General features: G+C 43.6%; 2 protein-coding genes and 1 pseudogene across 13 annotated transcripts in view; 1 reads left to right on the top strand and 2 right to left on the bottom strand.

Annotated features, from left to right (window-relative positions):
• tk1 (thymidine kinase 1, soluble) overlaps positions 1 to 27,126 on the bottom strand; it is a 115,777-nt gene that overhangs the window by 32,211 nt on the left and 56,440 nt on the right. For 3 of the 8 annotated variants that reach the window (XM_070857791.1, XM_070857790.1, XM_070857795.1), the window contains exon 2: positions 10,842 to 10,921. The exons of the other annotated variants lie outside the window; for them this stretch is intronic. The gene's annotated coding sequence lies outside the window, so the exon portion shown is untranslated. The remainder of the gene's footprint in view (positions 1 to 10,841; positions 10,922 to 27,126) is intronic. 8 annotated transcript variants of the gene reach the window in all.
• afmid (arylformamidase) overlaps positions 1 to 27,126 on the top strand; it is an 80,037-nt gene that overhangs the window by 11,618 nt on the left and 41,293 nt on the right. For 4 of the 5 annotated variants that reach the window (XM_070857785.1, XM_070857786.1, XM_070857787.1 and 1 more), the window contains exons 3-7: positions 2,004 to 2,094; positions 7,625 to 7,729; positions 9,047 to 9,095; positions 19,047 to 19,132; positions 25,956 to 26,028. In XM_070857785.1, coding sequence (XP_070713886.1) covers positions 2,004 to 2,094; positions 7,625 to 7,729; positions 9,047 to 9,095; positions 19,047 to 19,132; positions 25,956 to 26,028 — 404 coding nt within the window. Of the gene's footprint in view, positions 1 to 2,003; positions 2,095 to 5,281; positions 5,376 to 7,624; positions 7,730 to 9,046; positions 9,096 to 19,046; positions 19,133 to 25,955; positions 26,029 to 27,126 lie in introns of those variants that run through there. The other variant, XM_070857788.1, reaches the window with a different exon arrangement.
• On the bottom strand, positions 24,052 to 24,289 carry LOC139227262 (U2 spliceosomal RNA; annotated as a pseudogene).

The following is a 27,126-nucleotide window of genomic DNA, read 5'->3' as shown; positions in this document are numbered from 1 at the left end:
AGGTGTCACTTTATCAGGAGATATATCTTGGGTTTCTCCACAACTCATACAGTGCTGTGTGTAATTAGGACTGGATTCTCTGGAGTGTGGGCACAGATTTCTGACCTAGCATCCATGGCAGGGTGTTTTGGAACTCCTAGTTCTTCAGTCATCAGACTTAGTAAACAGACGTTAAATTGAAAACAAGAAATCTGAGATCCAGCCTGCTCTGTGTAGAGTTGAGCAGTATTTATCTGATTAAAATAGCATGACATATCAGTGAACCAAGTAAACTTGGCATTTTACCAAAGTTTTCATCGGTGAAAAAGTGTAACAGACTTCGAGAAGGTGAACTTGAGTCAGGACCACCAGCCATTCCACTGCCCCCTCCAGTGGCAAGATCCAGCAATATGACCAGTGTATTCCCCACAATATGGGAGAATGAACAGGATGACCTTCTCAAGATGGCCACTGCCTGTAGGCCGGCAGTGACAACTTCCCAGAATTACTCCGTCCCCAACAATGTAGGTGCATTTCCCCAGCAATAAGAATTGTAATGAAGGAGGTTTAGAGAGAGCTCAGTGAAGCCCAGAAACCCCGCCCCAAACATATTGGCCTGAATTTTCCGGGGCCTATGACCACGTACGCATAGTTTCAGCTTGACAGATCGTACCCATGCGGAGGAAATGGACATTCACTGGCGCAGAGTTGAGCTATTTGCCTAACTACAACCCAGTGAATGGCCACGAAACTCTTATGCTTGGTAGAAGCAGGCGTAAGGCCTTCTTTTACCAGCGTAAGGGTTTAAATAAATATTAAAATAATTAAAAAGAAATGATTTAGACATTCAAAAACCTTTCAAATTAATTGAGGTTATTTTTGGCTCCTTTAAAAATGTTTACATTTATTTTTCAATTAATTTTTTGTTTGAAATGTTAATTAAATTATATTTTAAATAATTTTGACCATGATTTATTTTTATTTCAATACTGTTAGAATGCATTTTTTAGGGGATTCCTATTATGCAATCCCCATAAGCATAATGGAAATCCCACTTTGTGATTGGTTGGGCCGACCCACGTGATCCCAGGAATGCTTGCATGCGCCAAGGGATACGTGGGCTTTACGCAGGCATACAGCCGCAGGCCCAGGAGCGCAAGCCTTTGCAGCTCCTGAGGCAGCAGGTAGGTGTGTACGTTTCTTGCGGTTCGGAGGCATTCGCCCGTGAGAAGCCTTCGACCGCAATTTCCAGCCCAATAGTTTAAGCGGCCCAGAATTTGGGGCCTGGTAGCTTCCACCCATTTTTCATGGGACCGAAAGTGATGCTATGGATGAAGAAAGGTCACCTACACGATCTCCTTATCCTTACTGAAGTACTTATGGCCCAGGTTTGAATCACGTTGAAGCACGGTATGCACTCATTGATATGTTTGTAACCTTCACATAACTGTAACCTTTATGTAACAACACTGTACACTGTATACACCTGAGAAATGCACACCTTGACCACACGGGGTGAAGTTGTGGGAGACACTCCTCACCTGGTCATCCAGGTATATAAAGGGAGGTCCCATGCAGGGTCAGCACTTCTTGGTCCTGTAAATAAAGGTACAGGTCACAGTGACCTTGTCTCCAGTATGTGCCTCGTGTTGATTTGCTGTAGTGTGTAAGGACACAACACTCATGTCATCTGAAGCTCCATACTAGGCACCTGAAGTCATAGAATCTACCCTTGTATTCACATATCTACACCGACTTTCGAATATTTGTTCTTTTTATTTTCTAATCTAAAAGTGATAGTCTATAACCAAGTTGCGTAGGTGATGTGCTTCATGTGGATGAAACGAGCTCTGAATGTAAATCAGTCTTTTGCAGGTTATGCAATCCTAATTTTATTTGCTACTTGAATTTGATAATCCAAATCAGGCGAACATGGTTGGAACATCTCACATGTTTTTGTTAATTTGTGAGGGTTTGATGCTGCGTTAACTGTATTACTTTGATAATATTTTTATTTACTGTAGGAACTTGAAAGACAGTATTCGCCGAGTCGCTGGTCACACCGTATGGACAAGGATGCAGTAATAGAAGCTCATATCAAAGAGATGACTAAAGGTGTGTGTTTCCAGCTGTGCAGGATACAAGTTGCAATTTAAAAACGTATCTTCTGATCCTGGCGTTTCCACAAATGAGATTTGAAAATACATTTTTTTTTAAATTGTTCTCGGGATGTGAGCAATGCTGGCAAGGTCACATTTATTGTCCTTCCTGAGTTACCCTTCAGAGGTCATTTAAGAGTCAACTATTTGGTGTGGATTAGTTACATGTAGGCCAAACCAGGTAGATATGGCAGGTTCCCTTCCCTGAACCAGGTTAATGAAGCAATTGGGTTTTTCTGACAATCTAACAACTTTTATGGTTATTTTCCCCCCCCGATGCTGGTCTACAAATGGCCGTATTTATTTAAGTCAATTTCACAGCTTGCCATGGGAAGGGAGGGGTGTCATGGTTTGGGATTTTTCCCACGAATGAGACTTGGACATAAGTGATCTCAATTATGTATTTTGGTCAGAAGCTTGCCTGAATGGGGGTAGTTTCCCCAGACAGCGCCATCCATAGTAGATAAGTAAGATTGGCAGTTCTTTTGCATTGATCCCAAACAATGACCCAATCTGGTTAGCGATGTCTGGTCTTTCAGGAGATATCCAGCACCTTGGTATTGATACATTTCTTTGATCTCTTCTGGTGCCTAAGGGAGGCTTTATCAGAATCAGCACAGCCACCAGTGAGTGAAAGCAGCAGAAAGGCTGTGAGAGAGAAATAACCTCTGCACTGCAGGCCAGATAGCAGTGCAAATCTATCTTTCTACGTTAAGTAAGAATCCCTTCAAGTGGACTAGTGTACACGTATTCTTTATTTTTGTAATGCCAAGCAAACAGAAGTTGAACTGATTGTACCGAGTGCCTTTCACCATGCTCGATGTTCTGTATGTTTGACTTACATTGGAGAAAAAAACAGCTTACAAACTGAACTAAGTAACACCTCTGTTAGTGTTAACTCGGTTCGACTCCAAAGAGATTAAAGGAGTGCCCAGGCATAAGAAACGGATTACAAGGGAGTTTCATGGTTACTCTCTTGAGTCCTTCTCATCATCATAGGTGGTCCCTTGAACGAGGATGACTTGCTTCCACACCAAAAGGGATGAGTTCACAGATGTTTCAATCAGACCCGATATTCCAGTCCTGAACTCCAGGGGTGGAAGATGCCTGTGCGTGGATTTTTTTAACGTGTGGTGACCAGCCACCACACGGGCTTGACAGAGCTAGGCCTTTATCCAGTGGCAAGGGTTAACCAGGACGACTGGAGACCAGCTCTGCCGCACGGACCTAGTGCGCAAACATATCGCAGTGTGGGCAGGCCCGTGCTGCCACTGGGCTCTTGGCTTTTCTGGGCCCCATACCCTCATTCGCCGCACCTCTGCCACGATCTTCAATGCTCTTCCGCCACAAACATTCGCCGCTCCTCCGGCACAAACATTCGCCGTACCTCCGCCACGATCTCTCGCCGCTCCTCCGCCACAAACATTCGCCGCACCTCCGCCACGATCTCTCGCCGCTCCTCCGCCACGATCTCTCGCCGCTCCTCCGCCACGATCTCGCGCCGCTCCTCCGCCACGATCTCTCGCCGCTCCTCCACCACAAAACATTTGCCGCACCTCCACCGATCACATCAACAAATTATTCGATTTCGGTGTCGAGTCCCACTATCACGCTAGCAGATACAGGGCAGTGGGAGTCAACTTCTGTTTAAAAATAAAAACAGGCAACCAGACCACTTTGGGGAGCGACTGACACCACTGAACGCCAATGGTTACCTGCAGCAGATTCAAATTTGTAATGGAGGGATTTGAACTCATGACTCCAGACTGCTAGTTCAGTATCAGAACTACACAGTATGTACACACCTGGTATATAAAGAGAGGAATTGTTTTTGCAACTTTATCAAGAGCTCTTTAAAAAAAGACCTTAACCTACTCAGGTACTCCTGGCCGATTATCACTTGTTAATGCTTTCAGCTTACCTGTATGAAGGAGTATTTTTACGGATTCTTTGTAAATCAGTTGCCAGTTTTCAGCTGGAGTGCATGGGTTAATTTCAGCACTGTTGCAAAATATTTGCCTTTAAAATGGAGCAAGTCTGGTTTTAGGCAACAATTCTGGACAAGATTGAGCAATGGTAGTTCAAGTATCAAAGCTTCCCCGCTGGCTACATGGGTAACTGCACCTGCTGTGGTACTCAAATGTATGTAAACTATGATTTTAGTGCCCCAAAAAACCCCAAAAAACCCCACAAAAATCACCAAAAAAAAAAAGAAAAAAAAAAGGGCACGTGAAAAGTGTTTGGAGTGTCCCCCAGATCGGGGGGCACTTGATCTAATGTTTATTTTGTTCCCCCAAAAGAGTTGTAGTTGCTAGGGGCGCCGGAGGGGCTGGAGTGCATCGTTATCCCCGGCAACCAAATTTAAATTTGAATTTATATGTTTTAAAGTTTAAATTTGTTTTAATTGCTGGGTTTTAGTGTCCCCCTCCCCTTTTATAGGGGGCACTTGTAAAATAGACAATTTTAATGCCCAAAAAAACACAAAAAAAACCTACAAAAAAAACCCCCAAAAAACCAAAAAAGGGCATTGGAAAATGTTTGGAGTGGCCCCCCCAGATTGGGGGGTACTTGATTTAAATGTTTTATTTTGTCTCCTCTAAAAGAGTTGCAGTTGCTAGGGGCGCCGGAGGGATTGGAGTGCATCGTTACCCCCGGCAACCAAATTTTAATTTGATTTTATATGTTTTAAAGTTTAATTTGTTTTAATTGCCGGTTTTAGTGTCCCCCTCCCCTTTTATAGGGGGCACTTGTGAAATATATGGTTTTAATGCCCCCCCCAAAAATTAAAAAAACCCACAAAAACCCCCCAAAAAACATTTAAAAAAATAAAGGGGCAGTTAAAAGTGTCTGGAGTGTCCCCCAGATCGGGGGGCACTTGATCTAATGTTTATTTTGTTCCCCCTCCCCAAAAGAGTTGTAGTTGCTAGGAATAGTGTTGCCAACTCTGGTTGGACGTTTTCCTGGAGGTTTCATCACATGACCTCCCACCTCCAACCGCCCCACCCAATCAAACCACCTATTCCCCCCCCACCCCCCCCCCACCATTTCCAATATTTTTATAACTAATAAAAGAAAGCGTTTGAAGTAAATGGAAAAAAAAATGTATGCCTCTATAATTTTTCTCCCAGGTTGCTTGCAGCATTGTTCAGGAGATTAATCTTTAATTCCTGAAGACTCCAGGACAATCCAGGAGGTTTGGTAACCCTAACTAGGACGGTCTCAGATTCAATCCCTGGTGTGAGCTAATTTAGATGATCTCAGCAAGGGCAGTAGTTCGGTTCGGTATTACTGGGTTCAGCACTACTAGAACTAGGGAGGGGAAATATCAGCCAAGATTCCTGCTCTCGATTGTTGTCTAGAGACTCTGCTGAAACATGTGTGCGCATGTACTTTGACTGATGATAGGTTCAGGTGGCGACCAACAAGATTGAAAAGCAAGTAACTAAAGGAAACATAAAAATAAAAATGGAGATAAAAACAAAAATGGGCATTGTTAAGAATTGTAATATATTGGCAAAAATAATACATCAGTACATGTTAATCATGGAAAATGGTAATAAAGGTGGTTAATAGATCATTTTGTATAAATAGTTACTGAAAAAAAAAAGCAACTAACAAATGCACAAAGAATGAGAAAAATACAAATAAGTGTGATTCTAGACCAAAATATGATGTTACCCTAGTCACCACATTACAGTAAAGTTGTGATCGCACTAGAGAGGGTACAGAGGAGATTTACGAGGATGTTGTCTGGACTGGAGAATTTTAGCTATGAGGAAAGATTGGATAGACTGGGGTTGTTTTCTTTGGAACAGAGGAGGCTGAGGGGAGATTTAATCGAGTTGTATAAAATTATGAGGGGCCTAGATAGAGTAGATAGGAAGGATCTATTTACCTTACCAGAGAGGTCAATAACCAGGGGGCATAATAGAGGGATTAGAGGGAAGTTGAGGAGAACTTTTTTTCACCCAGAGGTTGGTGGGGGTCTGAAACTCAGTGAAAGGGTGATAGAGGCAGAAACGCTCATCACATTTTAAAATTACTTGGATATGCACTTGAAGTGCCGTAACCTACAAAGATACGGACCAAGGGTTGGAAAGTGGGATTAGCTGGATAGCTCTTTATTTGGCCAGCACAGACACGATGGACTGAATGGCCTCCATCTGTGCCATAAATTTCAATGATTGTATGAGGGACAAGCATTAGACACCAATGTATGATCTCATTGGTGACCTGCTCCGAGGTATCTGCTAATGTTGCTCTGAAGCTAGTCACTAACAGGTCCACGAGAGCAGCCCTCAGTGACTGGTCCACCAATTTTCCTTCACTCCCTGTGGGGAAGCATTAGTTCTGTTTTGTATTGACCCTTGCAGCACTATAAAAATTGTAAACTTAGTGTATGTAGAATGGACAACGATATCCCGCCACTCCGCATATCTGTATTTTTATTTAAATGTTAGCTCCTTACTAATTTTCTTCTTATTCCCAAAACGATACACAAACTGAGGCAAAGAGAGCAGAGTGAGTGACTCATTCCCATTCCTCTGTCAGTACCATTGTGTTCTGGAAATCAGAAAGTGCACAAATGTAAAAGATTATGAGGGGGCTTGACAAGGTGGATGCAGAGAGGATGTTTCCACTGATAGGGGAAACTAGAACTAGGGGGCATACTCTTAGAATAAGGGGGCGCCCATTTAAAACTGAGATGAGGATGAATTTCTTCTCTCAGAGGGTTGTAAATCTGTGGAATTTGCTGTCTCAGAGTGCTGTGGAAGCTGGGACATTGAATAAATTTAAGACAAAGATAGACTGTTTCTTAACCGATAAGGGGATAAGGGGCTATGGGGAACAGGCAGGGAAGTGGACCTGAGTCCATGAACGGATCAGCCATGATCGTATTAAATGGCGGAGCAGGCTCGAGGGGCCGTATGGCCTACTCTTGCTCCTATTTCTTATGTTCTTATGTTCTTGAGAGGTCTGGGGTTCATAGGCCCTCCCTATGGGAACTTATCGCGCTTAGCAACCACTCAAGAGTTCCTGCACAGCAACTCAATACTGGGAGGGAATTGAGAGTGGACGCAAGGTAGGTTTGGATAAATGTGTCTTTCAGCTCATCATTCGAAAACCTTCTCTAGTACTGAACCCACCATGCTCCCATTATATCTTTAGCATCCACTTGAATAAGTAGACCGAACCTCAGTTAAATGTTTCATCAGAACGATGGTACCTCTGACAATGCAGCACTCTCTCACTACTGCACAAGGCATCAGCCTAGATTATGTGCTTGTCTTAGAGTGGAGTTTGGTCTCACAGCTTTCTGAGTTCGAGGTGACAGTGCTGCAGATAGCCAAGTAGGCACTCAACACCTACGTGCAGATCTCTATGGTATCAGTGTTGCCTTTCCAATGGGCTCCACTGCCACAAAACTTCCAAAATGGTAACTGTATATTCATCTCAAATCAAATATTTTTTTTGTCACCCTTCAGGTACCGAAAAAGGGCGCAGTGTCGCTCAGACTATGTTAGATGTACTCTACGGACAAGGTGATGTTGAGAAATTAGACATTTATCTACCTCCAAACCCATCAACAGGTTTGTAGAAGAACATAATCCAGCATTAATGAGTTTTAGTTCAATGGAAAGTTAATTTGAATACTGCTGTTGTTGCTTTTAAAAAAATATATAATTTTGATGCTATGTGGGGATTATATTTTTTGTTGTGCTGTGTTATGGGCTGCATTTGGGGGAGCAATTTTAACCCTGCTAATTTTCTCCCCTCATCTCTTCTAAAGTCACTGACTCCTTGCTGGAATATATTTCCAAGGTATACTCCAGTACTTTACCCAGGATGTCCATTATTCACGTGCAAGTCTTGGCAATGAGTGGCACCAAACTATTGGACATTGCAGTGGTGTCCAATCCCATTTAATTCTGATGTCCGGATCATACACTGCAGTCAGGACGGAGAACTGGCCTTTAAAAAAAAATTGCCCCTTTCCCTAACCAAACATGCCACCCTTACCACTGCCCAGCCGAGATAGGTATCTCACTACAGTTATGAGATCACACTTTGGACCTTCCTGGTCTGTATGGCTCAGTTACTCACTAGGTAATACTCACCGAGTGGTCAGGAGAACATAAGTATCTCTTCTGCTACTTGAATACAATTCATATGGTAGCAATCGCGCATTTAGTAAATGTAATACTTGCTGTCAAAGTGGCAGCTGGACATCTATTACCTATCCTGGGGACTAGGCAAAGTTCATGGTCTGATTTGCGTGAAGCCAAGAATGTTGCAGTCTTGCTCGACCAGCTAAATTGTGGTCAATAAAATGCATAAAGCTGTTAATGTAACTCATTTACATATACTTGTCTTATTGACTTGTTCTTGTGTCATAACAAGGTTTAGCAATTATATATTCTCAGAGTTCTAGAATTTTACACAAATTTGTGTCAGATATCAGAAAGCCTCACTAATGCCTGCAGCAACCCAAGTTGACAGGTTTGTGACTTTCAGTATTGTCACCACAAGTTACTGGCAAATCTTATCAAACTCTGCTGCACCCTTGTCACTCCTCACAGTGATTTCTTGTAAAAATAGGACTATTAAGTCAAACCTGATGGTTTCCAGGAAAAGCTTACTTAATCATAGAAATATTGTAGCACCTTGCTGGGTGAAACTGTATTCATTTGCAGGTCAAAGTTAGACCCATCTCTTTCCACCAATAACATTAGTCCAAAAATTCTGGTGCATTGTCATGGAGGCCATTAGCAAACCCAACTGCAAAGGGCATGCTGACCTTGCAATTTGGTTTCATTAAATCTTTTGTAATGCTGATATAGATATACAGAGGTAATGGGACTGAAGTGAAGGCAGCCTACACTAACTTTCCTTTGGTAAATCTACAGCTCCAGCTCTGCTTATCTATTTTCATGGAGGGTATTGGCAGCTGCTGAGGTGAGTCCTGGAAAACAATGCTGAACAATTGTTCCATACTATAGTATATACAAGTCTCCTATGGGGTTTAGACAAAGATTAAAGCACATGGGTATGTGTTGTTGCTCAATCAATGTCAATGTACTGCACGTCCATTTTCTTTTCAATAGTCTAAGTATTCTGTGCTAGAATGGAAGGCTCGGTGGGTTCTTCCTCCCTTCTGTAAGACAATTTGACTCCGGCAAACCAAACATGGTTGCAATGTAATTCTTTTACTGTGTTTGACCAACTCTTTGACACACAGTGGGGCTGAAATTCAGGGTCTCAGAAAGGCCCGTTACTGCTCGTTTGCAGCGGCCATGCAGCGGAATCCCGGGGATTTTTCGACCTGGACCCAATTCTGCCCCCAATGCCGATGACTGCCGCAAGCGAGTCACCAGAACGCGCACCGCTGTTCTCCCGCAGCTGAAAAATGCACCGACTGAAATTCAGGTAAATAAATCGTTGCTCCTCCGCACGGTGCCCCCGACAGCTTTTTCTGTCGGTGAGCCTTCTCCTCACTGAGTGCAGCCCGGCAGCGCGGCGGCCCTTCCAGGGGAGGGCCTACTGCTGCGGCCGCCATGTCTTTTTTTTTGCCAGCCGACTTCCCGATCAGCTGGCAAAATAGTGTCCATGGGTTCGGCCGGGCCGCCAACGGACAGCCTGTCACCCCCTCATGGCTCAGCCGAAACCCTCACTGGTGGCCCAGTGGCCGAAGATATAAAATGACTGATTCTCTCCCCTTTAACGGGGTCTGGGTCCCGCCCCAAATTCAACCCCTTAGCCTCACTTACAGCTGAACTCCCGCCCCCACAATGACCGACTTCCGGTCCAACGGAAAAATAACTTCAAAGACCTGAAAATTGATCAGACGGCCGCCTCCATTCTCCCGGCGGTAAAAACTGGTAGAAAATCATAGGTGCGCCAATTTTCTGGCGTGTCTGAATTTCAGCCCCAATGTCTCTACACAGTAGACATACAGAGAAATAAATGATATTACCCCGTTTTCCCCCTGGGAAAAGATGTAACCTTCGTCAATCCTGACTCTCTCTACAAATTGTTAAGGAAAGCTTAAGATCTTTATAGGTCTCTAGTCACGCACTCTGTCTTTGCTGGTTCGTTATGGCATGGCAAGTGTTATTGTGAACAAGATCCCCAGCAATGAGAGAGTTCCTACAATACACCAGATGCTAACTTGTTTACCATCCTGGCCTATTGTCCAACTTCCTATCTTAAGACTGCCTTGGCTATCTTGTTTCACAATGTGGCGACAAAAATAAGTTAACAGGCATGAATCACACATCCTGAAATCTACATCCTGCACCTCAGCAGAAGCTAAACAGCACAGGCAGTTAAATTGTACCCTGGCACATTAGACCCAAAAGCATCCTGGGAGTGAACAACTTTAACCATTTCATTATTTCTAGCCACAGTACTAATCCACCAGCCATTTATAAGTAAAAAGAAAGCAAAAACCTTAATCATAAGAGATTAAACCAAATCCTAACCCTACGTATATATATATATATATATACACACACACAACTAGGATATTTTGCACTCTGCACTGTTGATCATTTTTAACTACCTTGTTGAAGGATTTCCATAGTAGACCTATTAGGAAATAGCATTGCCCATCATTCCTTGAAAAACTCTCCCCCCACCCCCAGTATATGAAAAGAGCAATGTTTTCTTATAAAACAAAAAAATAAGCAGGTTGATCATCACCTGGTAGGCTAATGTGATCCTTCATAATCAATGCTGTTCTCCACTTTTATGAGTTTATCGAGTCAGACAAGAAAAAAAACCTATAAATAGGAAAAATAATGCTTTTAGTTAAAAAGAAAGCAATGTTAGAATTTAAAAAAAAAGCTTTTTTGTAGAGATGTAGCCACAGCAACCAAACCATCAAAATTATCCCTAGTAAGTGAAGCCCGTTAAAATCAAGGTCAGCTTAATAGTTGTTTAAAGGAGTGAATTTGCCATGTCATTCATGCTCAATGGAACAGACATCCAGCACTTTGTTTTTAAAGGTGTTTGGTCAGATTTATTTTCCTTGTCCATTTTTCTCCACAGACTTTGGCCCCATTTCTCCTCTCCTCTAATGAAGGCATTGACTCATTGGTGGGATATGTCTCTTGTACCTAGGCCAATAATATGAGCCTTGACAATCAACACCAGACTATTCAACTATGCTGGGGTTGGTGATCAGGAATATGGGTTTCTAGCCAATATATTTTTTCCCAACTTTGTTGACCTGAGATACTGAAGCCAATTCGAGCACTAACTAACTGGCTGAGTACTTTCCTGGTCTCTACTTCCAACCTATCTTTCAACTCAAGGGTACTTGAATGTGCTGACACCTCTCAGTTCCGTGTGCATCTCTCCCATAACTCCCTGTTCAAATCCCTCCAGTCCGGCATCCAGTCTTGGATGAGTCTTAGCGTCCTTGAGTGCAATATTGGGAAGACTGAATCGCATCATCTTCAGCACCTGCCACAAACGTGTGGACTATGGTCGAAGGCAGACCTGTGGTTCTCCTGCTGTTTTAATTATTCTGAAATGTGATTATATTACACAGGATGAGTTTGGACAGTGTCAGAGAGTCACGTTATTGTGGATCTCGGATTAGCTGCTCCACTGTGCTGCATTACTAAACACACGGAGCCAGTTCGATGTGCTTGCATGCTTTGAGAAGTCCACTAACATTTCCTGCATCAGCCTCTCCTGAATGTATGGAGAAAATAGTATAAATCAGGATGTGGCACATGGATGTTCTCATGGCGCCACCCCCCCCCCCCCCCAATATCTGTAAAGTAAAAAGGGTTTAAGAAGAATGAAGACAAAGTGAATAGGAATTAGGGGAGTTGTGCTAGAAATATTTCACAGGTCACTAAATACTGGATAAGCAACAGCAGTTTGGAAATTGCTAATAATCCATTAAAAAAATGTCAAATGCATGATCCTGGAGATAATTGGTTTACATTTAAAACAGAAAAAACATTTTGTGTACCATATATGAAGCGATTGTATTACATAGAATACACAAAACAGAAACAGGCCATTCGGCCCAACCAGTCCATGCCAGTGTTTATGCTCCACTCGAGCCTCCTCCCGTCTTTCCTCATCTAAATCTATCAGCATAACCCTCTATTCCCTTCTCCCTCATATGCTTGTCTAGCCTCCCCTTAAATGCATCGATACTATTTGCTTCAACCACTCACTTTGGTGGCGAGTTTCACATTCTCACCACTCTTTGGGTAAAGAAGTTTCTTCTGAATTCCCTATTGGATTTCTTGGTGACTATCTTCTATTGATGGCTGGTGCTGACACGATGGACCAAAATGGCTTCCTTCCATGCTGTAAATTTCTATGATTTGATGATTCTAGTTATATTCTTCCCCACAAGTGGAAATATTCTCTCTGTATCCAAAACCTTTCATAATTTTAAAGACCTCTATTAGGTCACCCCTCAGCCTTTTTTCTAGAGAAAAGAGACCCAATCTGTTTATCTTTTCCTGATATGTATACCTTCGCATTTTTTGGTATCGCCCTTGTAAATCTTGTCTGCACCCTCTCCAGTGCATCTATATCCTTTTTATAATATGGTGACCAGAACTGTATGCAGTACATTAAGTGTGGTCCAACCAAGGTTTGATACAAGTTTAGCATAGCTTCCCTACTTTTCAATTCTATACCTCTAGAAATAAACCCTAGAGCTTGATTTGCTATTTTTATGGCCTTGCTAACCAGTGTCGCAATTTTTAACGATTTGTGTATTTGTACTCCGAGATCCCTTTGTTCCTCTACACCACCTAAGACTCGCACCCTCCAAATAATAAGTGACCTCCCTATTTTTCCTACCAAAATATAATACCTCACATTTATCTGTGTTGCACTTCATTTGCCAATTACATGCCCATTCTGCAAGTTTATTAATGTCCTCCTTTAATTTGTTGCAGTTTATGATTCTATGATTCCTCCTCAATATTGACTATCGCTCCCAATTTGGTGTCATCCGCAAATTTAGAAATTGTGTTTTTGACTCCAAAGTCTAAATTGTTTGTGAACAACACTGGACCCAGCACTGATCCTTGTGGAACACCACTACCCATCTTCTGCCACTGTGAATAGCTACCTTTCACCCCTACTCTCTGCTTTCTGACTTGAAGCCAGCTGGCTATCCATTCTGCTACTTGTCCCCTCTGCATTCTCTGACCTTGTTCATCAGTCTATTATGGGGTATCTTATCAAAGGCCTTTTGAAAATATAGATAAATTACATCTACTGCATTATCTGTGTCTAATCTCTCTTTTACCTCTTCAAAAAATTCAATGAAGTTGGTCAAGCAAGACTTTCCCTTTTGAAATCCACACTGACTATTCATTATTTTAGTTTTAGAAACATAGAAACATAGAAAATAGGTGCAGGAGCAGGCCATTCAGCCCTTCTAGCCTGCACCGCCATTCAATGAGTTCATGGCTGAACATGAAACTTCAGTACCCACTTCCTGCTTTCATGCCATACCCCTTGATCCCCCGAGTAGTAAGGACTTCATCTAACTCCCTTTTGAATATATTTAGTGAATTGGCCTCAACTACTTCCTGTGGTAGAGAATTCCACCGGTTCACCACTCTCTGGGTGAAGAAGTTTCTCCTTATCTCGGTCCTAAATGGCTTACCCCTTATCCTTAGACTGTGACCCCTGGTTCTGGACTTCCCCAACATTGGGAACATTCTTCCTGCATCCAACCTGTCCAAACCCGTCAGAATTTTAAACGTTTCTATGAGGTCCCCTCTCACTCTTCTGAACTCCAGTGAATACAAGCCCAGTTGATCCAGTCTTTCTTGATAGGTCAGTCCCACCATCCCGGGAATCAGTCTGGTGAATCTTCGCTGCACTCCCTCAATAGCAAGAATGTCCTTCCTCAAGTTAGGAGACCAAAACTGTACACAATACTCCAGGTGTGGCCTCACCAAGGCCCTGTACAACTGTAGCAACACCTCCCTGCCCCTGTACTCAAATCCCCTCGCTATGAAGGCCAACATGCCATTTGCTTTCTTAACCGCCTGCTGTACCTGCATGCCAACCTTCAATGACTGATGTACCATGACACCCAGGTCTCGTTGCACCTTCCCTTTTCCTAATCTGTCACCATTCAGATAATAGTCTGTCTCTCTGTTTTTACCACCAAAGTGGATAACCTCACATTTATCCACATTATACTTCATCTGCCACGCATTTGCCCACTCACCTAACCTATCCAAGTCACTCTGTAGCCTCATAGCATCCTCCTCGCAGCTCACACTGCCACCCAACTTAGTGTCATCCGCAAATTTGGAGATACTACATTTAATCCCCTCGTCTAAATCATTAATGTACAATGTAAACAGAACCCTGCGGTACCCCACTAGTCACTGCCTGCCATTCCGAAAAGTACCCATTTACTCCTACTCTTTGCTTCCTGTCTGACAACCAGTTCTCAATCCACGTCAGCACACTACCCCCAATCCCATGTGCTTTAATTTTGCACATTAATCTCCTGTGTGGGACCTTGTCGAAAGCCTTCTGAAAGTCCAAATATACCACATCAACTGGTACTCCTTTGTCCACTTTATTGGAAACATCCTCAAAAAATTCCAGAAGATTTGTCAAGCATGATCTCCCTTTCACAAATCCATGCTGACTTGGACCTATCATGTCACCATTTTCCAAATGCGCTGCTATGACATCCTTAATAATTGATTCCATCATTTTACCCACTACTGAGGTCAGGCTGACCGGTCTATAATTCCCTGCTTTCTCTCTCCCTCCTTTTTTAAAAAGTGGGGTTACATTGGCTACCCTCCACTCGATAGGAACTGATCCAGAGTCAATGGAATGTTGGAAAATGACTGTCAATGCATCCGCTATTTCCAAGGCCACCTCCTTAAGTACTCTGGGATGCAGTCCATCAGGCCCTGGGGATTTATCGGCCTTCAATCCCATCAATTTCCCCAACACAATTTCCCGACTAATAAAGATTTCCCTCAGTTCCTCCTCCTTAATAGACCCTCTGACCACTTTTATATCCGGAAGGTTGTTTGTGTCCTCCTTAGTGAATACTGAACCAAAGTACTTGTTCAATTGGTCTGCCATTTCTTTGTTCCCCGTTATGACTTCCCCTGATTCTGACTGCAGGGGACCTACGTTTGTCTTTACTAACCTTTTTATCTTTACATACCTATAGAAACTTTTGCAATCCGCCTTAATGTTCCCTGCAAGCTTCTTCTCGTACTCCATTTTCCCTGCCCTAATCAAACCCTTTGTCCTCCTCTGCTGAGTTCTAAATTTCTCCCAGTCCCCAGGTTCGCTGCTATTTCTGGCCAATTTGTATGCCATTTCCTTGGCTTTAATACTATCCCTGATTTCCCTAGATAGCCACGGTTGAGCCACCTTCCCTTTTTTATTTTTACGCCAGACAGGAATGTACAATTGTTGTAATTCATCCATGCGGTCTCTAAATGTCTGCCATTGCCCATCCACAGTCAACCCCTTAAGTATCATTAGCCAATCTATCTTAGCCAATTCATGCCTCATACCTTCAAAGTTACCCTTCTTTAAGTTCTGGACCATGGTCTCTGAATTAACTGTTTCATTCTCCATCCTAATGCAGAATTCCACCATATTATGGTCACTCTTCCCCAAGGGGCCTCGCACAATGAGATTGCTAATTAATCCTCTCTCATTACACAACACCCAGTCTAAGATGGCCTCCCCCCTAGTTGGTTCCTCGACATATTGGTCTAGAAAACCATCCCTTATGCATTCCAGGAAATCCTCCTCCACCGTATTGCTTCCAGTTTGGCTAGCCCAATCTATGTGCATATTAAAGTCACCCATTATAACTGCTGCACCTTTATTGCATGCACTCCTAATTTCATGTTTGATGCCCTCCCCAACATCACTACTACTGTTTGGAGGTCTGTATACAACTCCCACTAACGATTTTTGCCCTTTAGTGTTCTGCAGCTCTACCCATATAGATTCCACATCATCCAAGCTAATGTCTTTCCTAACTATTGCATTAATCTCCTCTTTAACCAGCAATGCTACCCCACCTCCTTTTCCTTTTATTCTATCTATTTTGATTTCTAGATGTTCTTCTATTTTCTCCTTTAGTAAGAATTCCATTATTTTTCCTACCACTGATGGTAAGCTGACTCGACTATAATTCCCAGAACATGATCTATCCCCCTTCTTAAATGTAGGTATTACGTTAGCTATCTGCCAGAACTCTGGCACTACCCCTTTTTCTAACAAATTATTAAATATGTGTAGTAATGCCTCTGCTATCTCTTCCCTAGATTCTTTTAAAATGCATGGATGCAATTCATCCGGACCAGGGGCTTTATCCTTTTTGTGTTTGATTAGGTTATTTAATACAGTTGAACCTTCCTTATCCGGCACCTCGGGGCCTGGCCTATGTCGAATAAGGGATTTTACCGGACATGGGGAGGACACGTGTTGTAAGGGGAGCAACGCTATACAAACCGTTTTTACAACTTTAATGGTGTCAATCATTGGTCAAAAACAGACCACGTCTTCATTTCTCTGCCATAGCGGTCAAGTACACACATTATTGTATACATTAAGTGGAAATTTTACAACTTTCATGAACTCCGATCACTGGCCTGACCCCGCAATGCACCGCCCCTCCCCCACGATCTCCCTGCCGCATTCCCAGCCCCAATATCCCTGAACGCTCCACTGCAAACACCACCGGACCCCCGACTCCGTAAGTACTTTCTCAGTAAGTAAAAAAAAAATCGCGGTGTTGGACTGCCGGTCCAGCGGAGTGGAGCGGTTGGGGATATGGGGATATTGGGGCTGGCTGGCTGGGGGCTGGGAGTGTGGCAGCGAAGAAGGCCGCGGGGGGGATGGCGTGGTGGGGGGGGGGATCAGCGGCGGTGGAAGAGATCGTGGAGTCGGGATCTGGCGGAATTTGCAGTGGAGTGGTCGGGGAAGGACTTCAATTTGTTCATGTTGGAGGACCCGGCTGCGTTCTGCGCATGCGCCCCACAGCGGCGGGAATGCTGCCGAACGAGGGGTGGTGCTGGATAAGGGAGTCCCGGATAAGGGAGGTGCAACCTGTATATCCATATCCCCTCTTTTTATTTTAAATGTACTTATCTCATTACTAATCTCATCATCCAATGTCATGTCCACCTGTTCTATCTCCCTGATAAATACTGAAGTAAAATAATTATTTAATATTTCTGCCATCTCTCTGTTGTTACTTGTGGTATTATCATGTCTATCCCTTAATGGTCCTATTCCCATCTCAACCTTCCTTTTTTTATTGATGTGCCTGTAAAATGTTTTGCTATTTTGTTTTATGTTCCTTGCTAATTTAATTTAATAGTTCCTCTTTGCCTTCCTAATTGTTTTTTTGACCTCTCCTAATCTTTTCATATTGTCCCTTATCATGCACTCCCCTGCTATCTATGCACTTAATGTATGCCTCTTTCCTTACCCTCAATTGTTCTCTTATGGGTTTATTCATCCATAGAGTCTCATTAGTATTTAGTTTGTTCTTTCCTTTTAGCGGAATATATTGTTCCTGCATTCTGTTCAACACTGTTTTAAATGTTTCCCATTACTATTCTACATCGCTTTTTGCCAATATTGTTGCCCATTTTATTTTTCCGTTCTATACTCAGCCCCTCAAAATCAGCTTTTCTCCAATCTATTTTTCTCCAATCTATCTGGTTTTCGTCATACTTATGTCCTTCTCAATTATCATCTTAAAGCGTATTATATTATGATCACTATTGCCTAGATGTTTCCCTACTTTTACATCTCTTATCCACTCTGATTCATTCCCCATACTAGATCCAATAACAAATCCTCCTTTGTTGGGCTTTTTACACATTGGGTTAGAAAGAAGTCCTATACACAGTGTAAGACCCCCATTCCCTTATCCCCTTTATCTATCTCTTCTGTCCAATTAATATCAGGGTTGTTGAAATCCCCCATGATTATTATTCTATGTTTTTTACTAATTTCCCTAATTTGTCTGCATATTTCTTCCTCCACCCCCTTTCCACTATTAGGTGGTATGAAGTGTGATTGATCCTTTATTATCTTTTATCTCTATCCACATGGATTCCATTTTTGTCTTGCTGATAAGTGCGTCATTTTTTCTACTGCCATTATGTTATCCCTAATAAGTACAGCTACTCCACCTCCCCTTTCCCCCTCTCTATTGCACTTAACAAGAGGGAAGTAAAAAATTCCATGTCAATCTGACTTTATGCCTAACAAACATGTGATTAAAAGCTAAGAATGCAAATGGCTTAATTTACCACAAGAATTAACTTCATTCTTAGAACTGTACACTTATGAAATAGACTGCAACCTAGTGCAGTAACAACTGATCCAATGAAGGATTTGTGAATTGAGTCAGATGGAATTCTGATTCAGCAAAAGATGGAAGGATGTGAATTTGAGATGGGGGAAAATGAGAATGGTCACATCAGGATCTGAAATTGAATGAGCTCAATTGCTTTTTTTCATTATTGTCTTCAACAACAGGAGTGTACAATCTTTTAATCTTCATGGGAACTTAGATGTATACCACGGGCCACATATAAAGTTTAAATGAATGTTTCTGATATATCACTTGTATCTGAAGCTGCTGATACCAATAGATCTTGGTGTTCAGATTTAGAATTTACCAAACTTCAAGGCCTGGAAAATTCAAATGGTAGAAACCAGTAGTAGAGTAAGAAATATGTAGCAAGTAGAAACAGTTGCTGGGGTTTCATGGGCTGGATAACAAGAGCTCAAGAATTATAAGTGATATACTTTGGACATCCTGATTGCACGGTTTGTTAACACTAGACATAAATAAATATTTTAACAGACTTACTTTAAAAAACATTTTTGCAGCAAAGAATTGTCTGGTTTCATGGTGCCTCCACTGGCGAAAGCTGGAGTTATTGTTGTTGCTGTCAGCTATGCCCTTGCGCCAAAAGGTAGGTACAACCTCCCTGTTAACAGCACCATCAAGACCAGGAAATACCAGATTCTATGGAGTTTTAATACTTTTAGATTCCAGATTTTAATACTTTGATATCTCAACACATTGGTCTTGAAATAAACCCTAATATCACAGTATTTAAGCTACTCCATTGTCAGCAGTAGCTTTCTTACTGTAATGATGAACTGATGCCATAAAAGTTAAAATTAAGCATCACTTCTTGCCCCATCTTCCCTTTGTTGCAACTCTCTCATTTGATTGTACTTTATTTCTAACAAATCTTATTCTAATTATTCGTTAACTTTTTAAAACAACAAATTATGAATACTTTTTAAATACTGTTCTGTGTGCACCAATTCTCTTCTTCCATATTGGAAGTAAAGGCCAATAAAGAGGCCCCTGATTCATTGCCAACCAGTCCAAAAGCTGGTCGAGGAGCATAAAGACTCAGCTGGTTATGTCAGAGACCACAACAACAATTTGCATTTCTATCGCACCTTTAACATAGTAAAATGCCCCAAGGCGCTTCATAGGAGCATTATCAAAGACAATTTGATACCAAGCCACATAAGGAGATATTAGGACAGGTGAAGAAGTAGGTTTTAAGGAGTGTCTGAAAGGAGGAGAACGAGGTAGAGAGGCAGAGAGGTTTAGGGAGGGAATTCAAGAGCTTAGGGCTTCAGCAGCTGGAGGCACGGCCTCCAATGATGAAGCAACTAAAATCGGGGATGCACAAGAAGCTAGAATTGGAGCAGTGCAGATATCTTGGAGGGTTGTAGGGCTGGAGGAGGTTACCGAGATAGACAAAAAGTTGCACTTGTACAGCACCTTTAATGTAGCAAAGCATCCCACAGTGTTTCACATGGTAGTGGGAAGAAATGACAACCAAGCCGGTGCAGGAAAAGGGTCAGAAGACTAGGTTGAAGAGAGTGGTTTTGTAAAGGCTATTGAAGAACTTGGGAAGAGAGAGTTGGAGAAGTTGAGCCCAGAGGTGACAAAGGCATTGATGAGCGATTCAATGACGATGGGCATGAGGTAGGAATTGAAGGAAGCAATATTGTAGAGTTAGATGGATAAGATGTGAGGTTTCGGCTCAGCTCAGGGTCAAACAGGACACCAAGATTATGCACTGTCGAATTCAGCATGAGCAAGCAGCAAAGAACACTAAAATTATACACCGTCAAAGGCAACCGGGGCAAGCAGCTTGGAAGGTGAATGGAATTAGAGCTTCGGCGTAGAATTTCTGGCAAGAGATGAACAGGATGCCTCTAGTCAAGTTGTAGCAAGCTCTTGCCCATCTACTACTTGATGTCAGTCAGCTGGTTGGGTAAGATAGCATAATTCAAGAGTGGTGGTGGAGAGGTAACGCTGGATGGCATCAGCATATAGTTGGAAGCTGACCCCATGTTTATGAATGTTATTCAGTGGAAGCAAGCATGCAGACGAGGAATTGAGAGGACCAGCAGTGGAACCTATTGTGTTCCCAACACAAATGAGACTGCACACAGGGAGGTTAAAGTAACAGTGACCTCAGTCTTTATTAAAACACTCCAGAGTGAGGAACAGGCCTTAGGAGCCGGCTTATATAAAGTGCTCCCAAGGGATGCTGGGATCCCTTGGGACTTGAGGGGATGCGCTCCCTGGTGGCGGAACATGGGAGTGCATGCTTTACAGATATACAACAACATCACTCCCCCTCCAAAGTCAAAGTAAAAACTATTTACAAGGTTGAGTGGTCGGGAGCCTTTCTTTCCCTGGTAGACTGCCTCGGTACAAATGTCTGTTCTGGTGTGTTGGCTGTGCCCTCGCTGGGCTGGCGTGTTGTTGGCCCTGCAGAGCTGCTGGGTGAGCCTGGCCTTGCTAGGCTGTTGGACGTGATGGGTTTGATTTCCTGGTCTGGGGTGGTGTCGTTGATCCTTTAGGTGTGTGTTGTGGGCTCGAAAAAGGTGGTGTCTGCTGTGGGTTATTCAGGGCAGTCTGTGAACCGCAGCCTTGTTTGGTCCAGGTGCTTTCTGCAAATTTGTCCATTGTCTAGTTTGACGACAAACATCCTACTCCCTTCTTTAGCTATCACCGTGTCCACGATCCACTTAGGACCATGTCCATAGTTTAGCACATACACAGGGTCATTCAGATCAATTTCCTGTGACACAGTGGCGCGACCATCGTTTACATTTTGTTGCTGCCGCCTGCTCTCTACCTGATCATGCAGGTTGGGGTGAACCAACGATAGTCTGGTTTTAAGTGTCCTTTTCATGAGTAGCTCAGCTGGGGGCACCCCTGTGAGCAAGTGGGGTCTCGTGCGGTAGCTGAGCAGTATTCGGGACAGGCGGGTTTGGAGTGAGCCTTCTGTGACTCGTTTGAGGCTCTGTTTGATTGTTTTTTTTCACTGCCTGCTCTGCCTGCCCATTGGAGGCTGGTTTAAACGGGGCCGAGGTGACATGTTTGATCCCATTGTGGGTCATGAATTCTTTAAATTCGGCACTGGTGAAACATGGGACCGTTGTCACTGACCAGTATGTCAGGCAGGCCGTGGGTGGCAAACATGGTGGCGGTGGCGGTGCTTCCCAACATTATTTCACATTCATTCCATTTTGAAAAAGCATCCACCACCACCAGGAACATTTTTACCAAGAAACGGGCCCGCATAGTCGACATGGATCCTTGACCATAGTCTGGAGGACCAGGACCACAAACTTAGTGGTGCCTCTCTGGGCGCGTTGCTCAAGTGAGCACACATGCTGCATTGCCGTACACAGGACTCTAAGTCAGAGTCGATACCGGACAACCGCATGTGGGATCTGGCTATTGCTTTCATCATTACTATACCTGGGTGTGTGCTGTGGAGATCTGAGATGAACATCTCCCTGCCCTTTTTGGGTAGCACTACGTGTTTACCCCACAACAGGCAGTCTGCCTGAATGGACAGCTCGTCCTTTCACCGCTGGAATGGCTTGATTAGCTCTTGCATTTCAATGGGGATGCTGGCCCAGCTCCCATGCAGTACACAGTTTTTTACTTGGGACAGCAGAGGATCTTGGCTGGTCCAAGTCCTAATCTGGCGGGCCATGACAGGTGATTTATCATTTTCAAAAGCTTCAATGACCATCAACAAGTCTGCGGGCTGCGCCACCATCAACAAGTTTGCAGGCTGTGCCATTTCGACCCCCGTGGTTAGCAATGGTAGCCGACTGAGAGCATCCGCACAGTTCTTGGTGCCTGGCCTGTGGCGGATGGTATAGTTATACGCTGATAGCGCGAGTGCCCACCTTTGTATGCGGGCTGAGGCATGAGTATTTATCCCCTTGTTTTCAGTGAACAGGGATATGAGGGGCTTGTGATCGGTTTCCAGCTCAAATTTGAGGCCAAACAGGTACTGATTCATTTTCTTTACTCTGAACACACACACACACTAATGCCTCTTTCTCAATCATGTTGTAGGCACTCTCAATCATGCTGTAGCCCCTCTTAGACAAGCTACTGGAGGCATAGCGACAGGTTGCAACTTCCCCGCAACGTTAGCTTGTTGTAATACACACCCGACTCCGTATGATGATGCATCACATACTAGCACAAGTCTTTTACACGGGTTATACAAGCAGCTTGTTGGAGCATAAAATGTTTCTGGCTTTTCAAAAGCAATTACTTTTTTTTTTTCCCCATACCCAGCTCTCACCTTTACGCAATAACTCATGTAGGGGCTCTAAGAGGGTGCTTAACCTCGGTAGGGAGTTACCAAAATAGTTGAGGAGTCCCAGGAACGACCGCAGCTCCGTGACGTTCTGTGGCCTGGGCACGTTCCTGATAGCCTCTGTCTTGGTGTCTGTGGGCCGAATGCCATCTGCCACGATCTTTCTCCCCAAAAACTCCACTTCTGTTGCCATGTAGACGCATTTCGACCTCTTCAGCCGCAGCCCTATGCGATCCAGTCGCTGGAGGACCTCCTCCAGGTTTTGTAGGTGCTCTACGGTGTCCCGACCCGTGACCAATATGTCGTCCTGAAAAACCACCGTGCGTGGTACCAACTTGAGTAGGCTCTCCATGTTTCTCTGGAAGATCGCTGCAGCCGACCGAATTCCAAACGGGCATCTGTTGCAGATGAACAGTCCCTTGTGCGTGTTGATGCAGGTGAGGCCCTTCGAAAACTCCTCCAGCTCCTGCGTCATGTAGGCCGAAGTCAGGTCGATCTTGGTGAACGTCTTGCCTCCTGCCAGCGTCGCAAATAGGTCGTCTGCCTCAGGTAGCGGGTATTGGTCCTGTAGCGAAAAACGATTAATAGTTACTTTATAATCGCTGCAAATCCTGACCGTGCCATCACTTTTGAGTACTGGAACAATCGGGCTGGCCCACTCGCTGAATTCCACTGGGGAGATGATGCCCTTGCATTGCAGCCTGTCCAGCTCGATTTCCACTCTCTCCCTCATCATGTGAGGTACCGCTCACGCCTTGTGGTGAATGGGTCATGCCTCTGGGACCAAGCGGATTCGCACCTTCACCCCGGAAAAGTTTCCAATGTCTGGCTCAAAAAGGGAAGGAAATTTGTTAAGAACCTGGGTACACGAAGCCTCATCGACATGTGATAACGCTCGGATGTCATCCCAGTTCCAGCGGATTTTGCCTAGCCAGCTCCTTCCAAGCAGTGTGGGACCATCGCCCGGGGCAATCAGAGTGGCAGTTCGTGCACCGTGCCCTCGTAGGTAATCTTGGCCATGGCGCTGCCCAGTACAGCGATAAGCTCTTTGGTGTACGTTTTCAGTTTCATGTGGATGGGGCTCAGGGCTGGTCTGAGTGCCTTGTTTTTTTTTTAAATTCGTAGCCAATCTTTCCAATTCTTTGTCAAATCACAAACGCCAGAGGTCACCTTGCACACATCAAGGATCACTCTGCGCCAATGCTCTTAGCCAAAAGGCCGAGAGCCACTGCACCGTTCCTGGAAGTACTGCAATACCAGGTTCATGCCATGGAGGTGGATGGGTCAGCAACCCCACCCACCTCCGTGGAGGTGGATGGGTCAATCCACCCCACCCACCTCCTATTTCCAAAAAGCATAGGAGAACCACCTTCCTGATCCAGGGAGAACCACTTTGGGGTCCTGGTTACTCCCCTGTCAGGTCAGTTACGCATGATCTTAGCCAAAAGGCCGAGAAGCGATCTCTCAAACATCTTTTTACTTATGATGGATTGGCTAGCGCCAGTGTCCAGTTCCATGGCTACGGGTAAGCCATTCAATTTTACGTTTAGCATTATAGGTGGACATTTCATCGAAAATGTGTGCACTCCATGTACTTCAGCATTTGCCTCCTCTCTCTGAGGCTCAAAATTGCTTTGATCCACCATGGACCGATCTTCCTCTGCCACGTGGTGGTTAGCAGGTTTTGCAGAGCTGCTCGTCTGCAAGCTCATTGGAGGTGCCCCATTGTTCCACAGCTCTTGCAAACATACCCTTTGAAGCGGCATGAATAGGCTGAATGGAAGCCACAACAACGCCAACAAGGTGTGAATTGCCTTGCATTCATCCTTTGTTGCAGACTCTGAGTCATCTGGGTCACCTGAGGCCTGCTGGCAGTTGCAGACTCGTGGTTTCTGCCCTGTATATTTCTGCTCGCAAACACAGTTCCAGTTAATTTATGAACATTGCTAGCACTTGTGTGCTGAGAGATTTGTTTGATGTTATCACTGGTGGACATAAACATCTGTGCTATCGCAATGGCCTTACTGAGGGTCGGTGTCTCTACAGTCAAAAGTTTTCGTAGGAAGGTCTCATGGCCAATCCCCAGTACAAAAAAGTCTCTAAGCATCTGCTCCAGGTAGCCATCAAACTCACATTGTCCTGCAAGTCACCTTAGCTCGGCGACGTAGCTCGCCACTTCCTGACCTTCAGATCGCTGGCACGTGTAGAACCGATACCTCGCCACCAGCACGCTCTCCCTCGGGTTAAGATGCTCCCGAACCAGTGTACACAGCTCCTCATACGACTTATCTGTGGGTTTTATCAGAGCCAGAACATTTTTCATGAGGCTGTAGGTCGGTGCCCCGCAGACTGTGAGGAGGACCCCTCTCCTTTTTGCAGTGTTTCCTTCTCCGTCCAGCTCGTTGGCTACAAAGTACTGGTCTAGCCGTTCGACATAGGCTTCCCAGTCCTCACCCTCCGAGAACTTCTCCAGGATGCCCACAGTTTGCTGCATCTTTGCGTTGGATTCGTATATTCGTCGCCAGTTATTGTGTTCCCAACACAGATGAGACTGCACACAGGGAGGTTAAAGTAACAGTGACCTCAGTGTTTATTAAGACACTCCAGAGTGAGGAACAGGCTTACATACAGTGCTCCCAAGGGATGCTGGGATCTCGTGGGACTTCAGGGGATGCGCTCCCTGGTGGCGGAACATGGGAGTGCATGCTTTACAGATAGACAACAGAACCTTAGGCCACGCTAGAGGTGACTGTGTAATTAAGGTAGCAGAAGCCATTTTAGAAGATTAGGTCAGAGTTTAAATGCATGCCGAAAAGCTAACTTGGATTGGTGCTCGAAGAATTGATTGAAATACCAGCCTTGTAAGAAGCTTAGAGAACTGCTTTAAGACAGATATGTTAATAGCGTTGTTAAAGCTCTGTTTTTTTTTAAAGATATCAACTGCTTTCGTTAGATTGAGAAACTGTTTCTAGGTTCCATACATTATTTTACCTGCTCCTTGAATGTTATAATTGTGCTTTAAATAATAAAATGCTCTTACACCAGTTTGAAGTCTACTGTTACAGGTACTACACAAAACTGTAGTTCCAAATTACATTTTTTAAGCTTTGTTTTGTTGTATTTTCAGGTAATATGGATTTAATTGTGTCTCAGGTGCGACGTAGTGTAGCCTTCATTGTGCAGCAATATTCTACTTTGAGGTAAGATCTGACGAAATGTTATTTCAGAACTTCATGACTACAAAACAGAAAACAGGGGTTAAAGATAGTTATTCAGATTGGCAAATGATGGGAAGCGGGACCACTTTCTTCACCATTTACATAAATGATTTGCACTCCGGAATTTGAAGTACATTTTAAAAATTTGTGCCTGACACCAAATTGGGCGGGTGGTTAAAACAGAGGAGGACTGCGACAAAATACAGGAAGACATAAAAAATCTTTCAGAATTAGCATATAATTGGCAAATGAACTTCAATATATAAGTGTGAAGTATGAATAAATATGAATAAGTATGAATAAGTATGAGTAAGTGTGAATAAATGTTGGTAGGAAGAATAAGGAGGCCATATACTCCTTGGAAAATAGGTGTTTAAATGGGGTAGAGGAACAGAGGGATACACAGATTACTAAAAGTAGCAATGCAGATTAATAAGGCCAACAAAAAAAGCAAACAAATTCTTTTCTAAAGGGATAGAATTGAAAAACAGAGAAGTTATGCTAAACTTGTATAGAACTTTGGTTCGGTCACACTTGGAGTACTGTGAACAGTTCTGGTCTCCATGTTATATAAAGGATATAGAGGCACTGGAGAAGGTGCAATAAAGACGTAGTGGAATGATACCAGAACTGAGAGGTTATAACTATCAGGAAAGATTGAACAGGCTGGGGCTCTTCTCTCTAGAAAAGAGAAGACTGAGGGGTGACCTGATAGAGGTCACCCCTCAGTTTACGTGTTCATTTTGAAAAGGTTAATATTGGAATAGATTCTTTAAAGTCAACCACACTGTCCTGCGATCCCTTGTATTAAAACTGACCTCTATCATATACAGAATGAAAGTATTACAAATTATTTACAGCACAGAAACTGACCATTCGGCCCACAGGTCTATGCTGGTGTTTATGCTCCACATGAACCTTCTCTGACCCCTCTTCATCTAACCCCATCAATATATCCTTTTATCCCTTTCTCCCTTGTGTATTTATCTAGCTCCCTCTTGAATGCATCTATCCTATTTGCCTCAACTACTCACTGTGATAGCGAACATTAGTGTTTCTTATTCACTCACTATTTGCTGG

The sequence above is a fragment of the Pristiophorus japonicus genome, chromosome 16, assembly GCF_044704955.1.
Source record: "Pristiophorus japonicus isolate sPriJap1 chromosome 16, sPriJap1.hap1, whole genome shotgun sequence".
In the NCBI taxonomy this organism is placed as follows: domain Eukaryota; kingdom Metazoa; phylum Chordata; class Chondrichthyes; family Pristiophoridae; genus Pristiophorus; species Pristiophorus japonicus.
The sequence above is the reverse complement of the archived record's forward strand: the minus strand, read 5'-3'. Positions and strand labels throughout refer to the sequence as shown.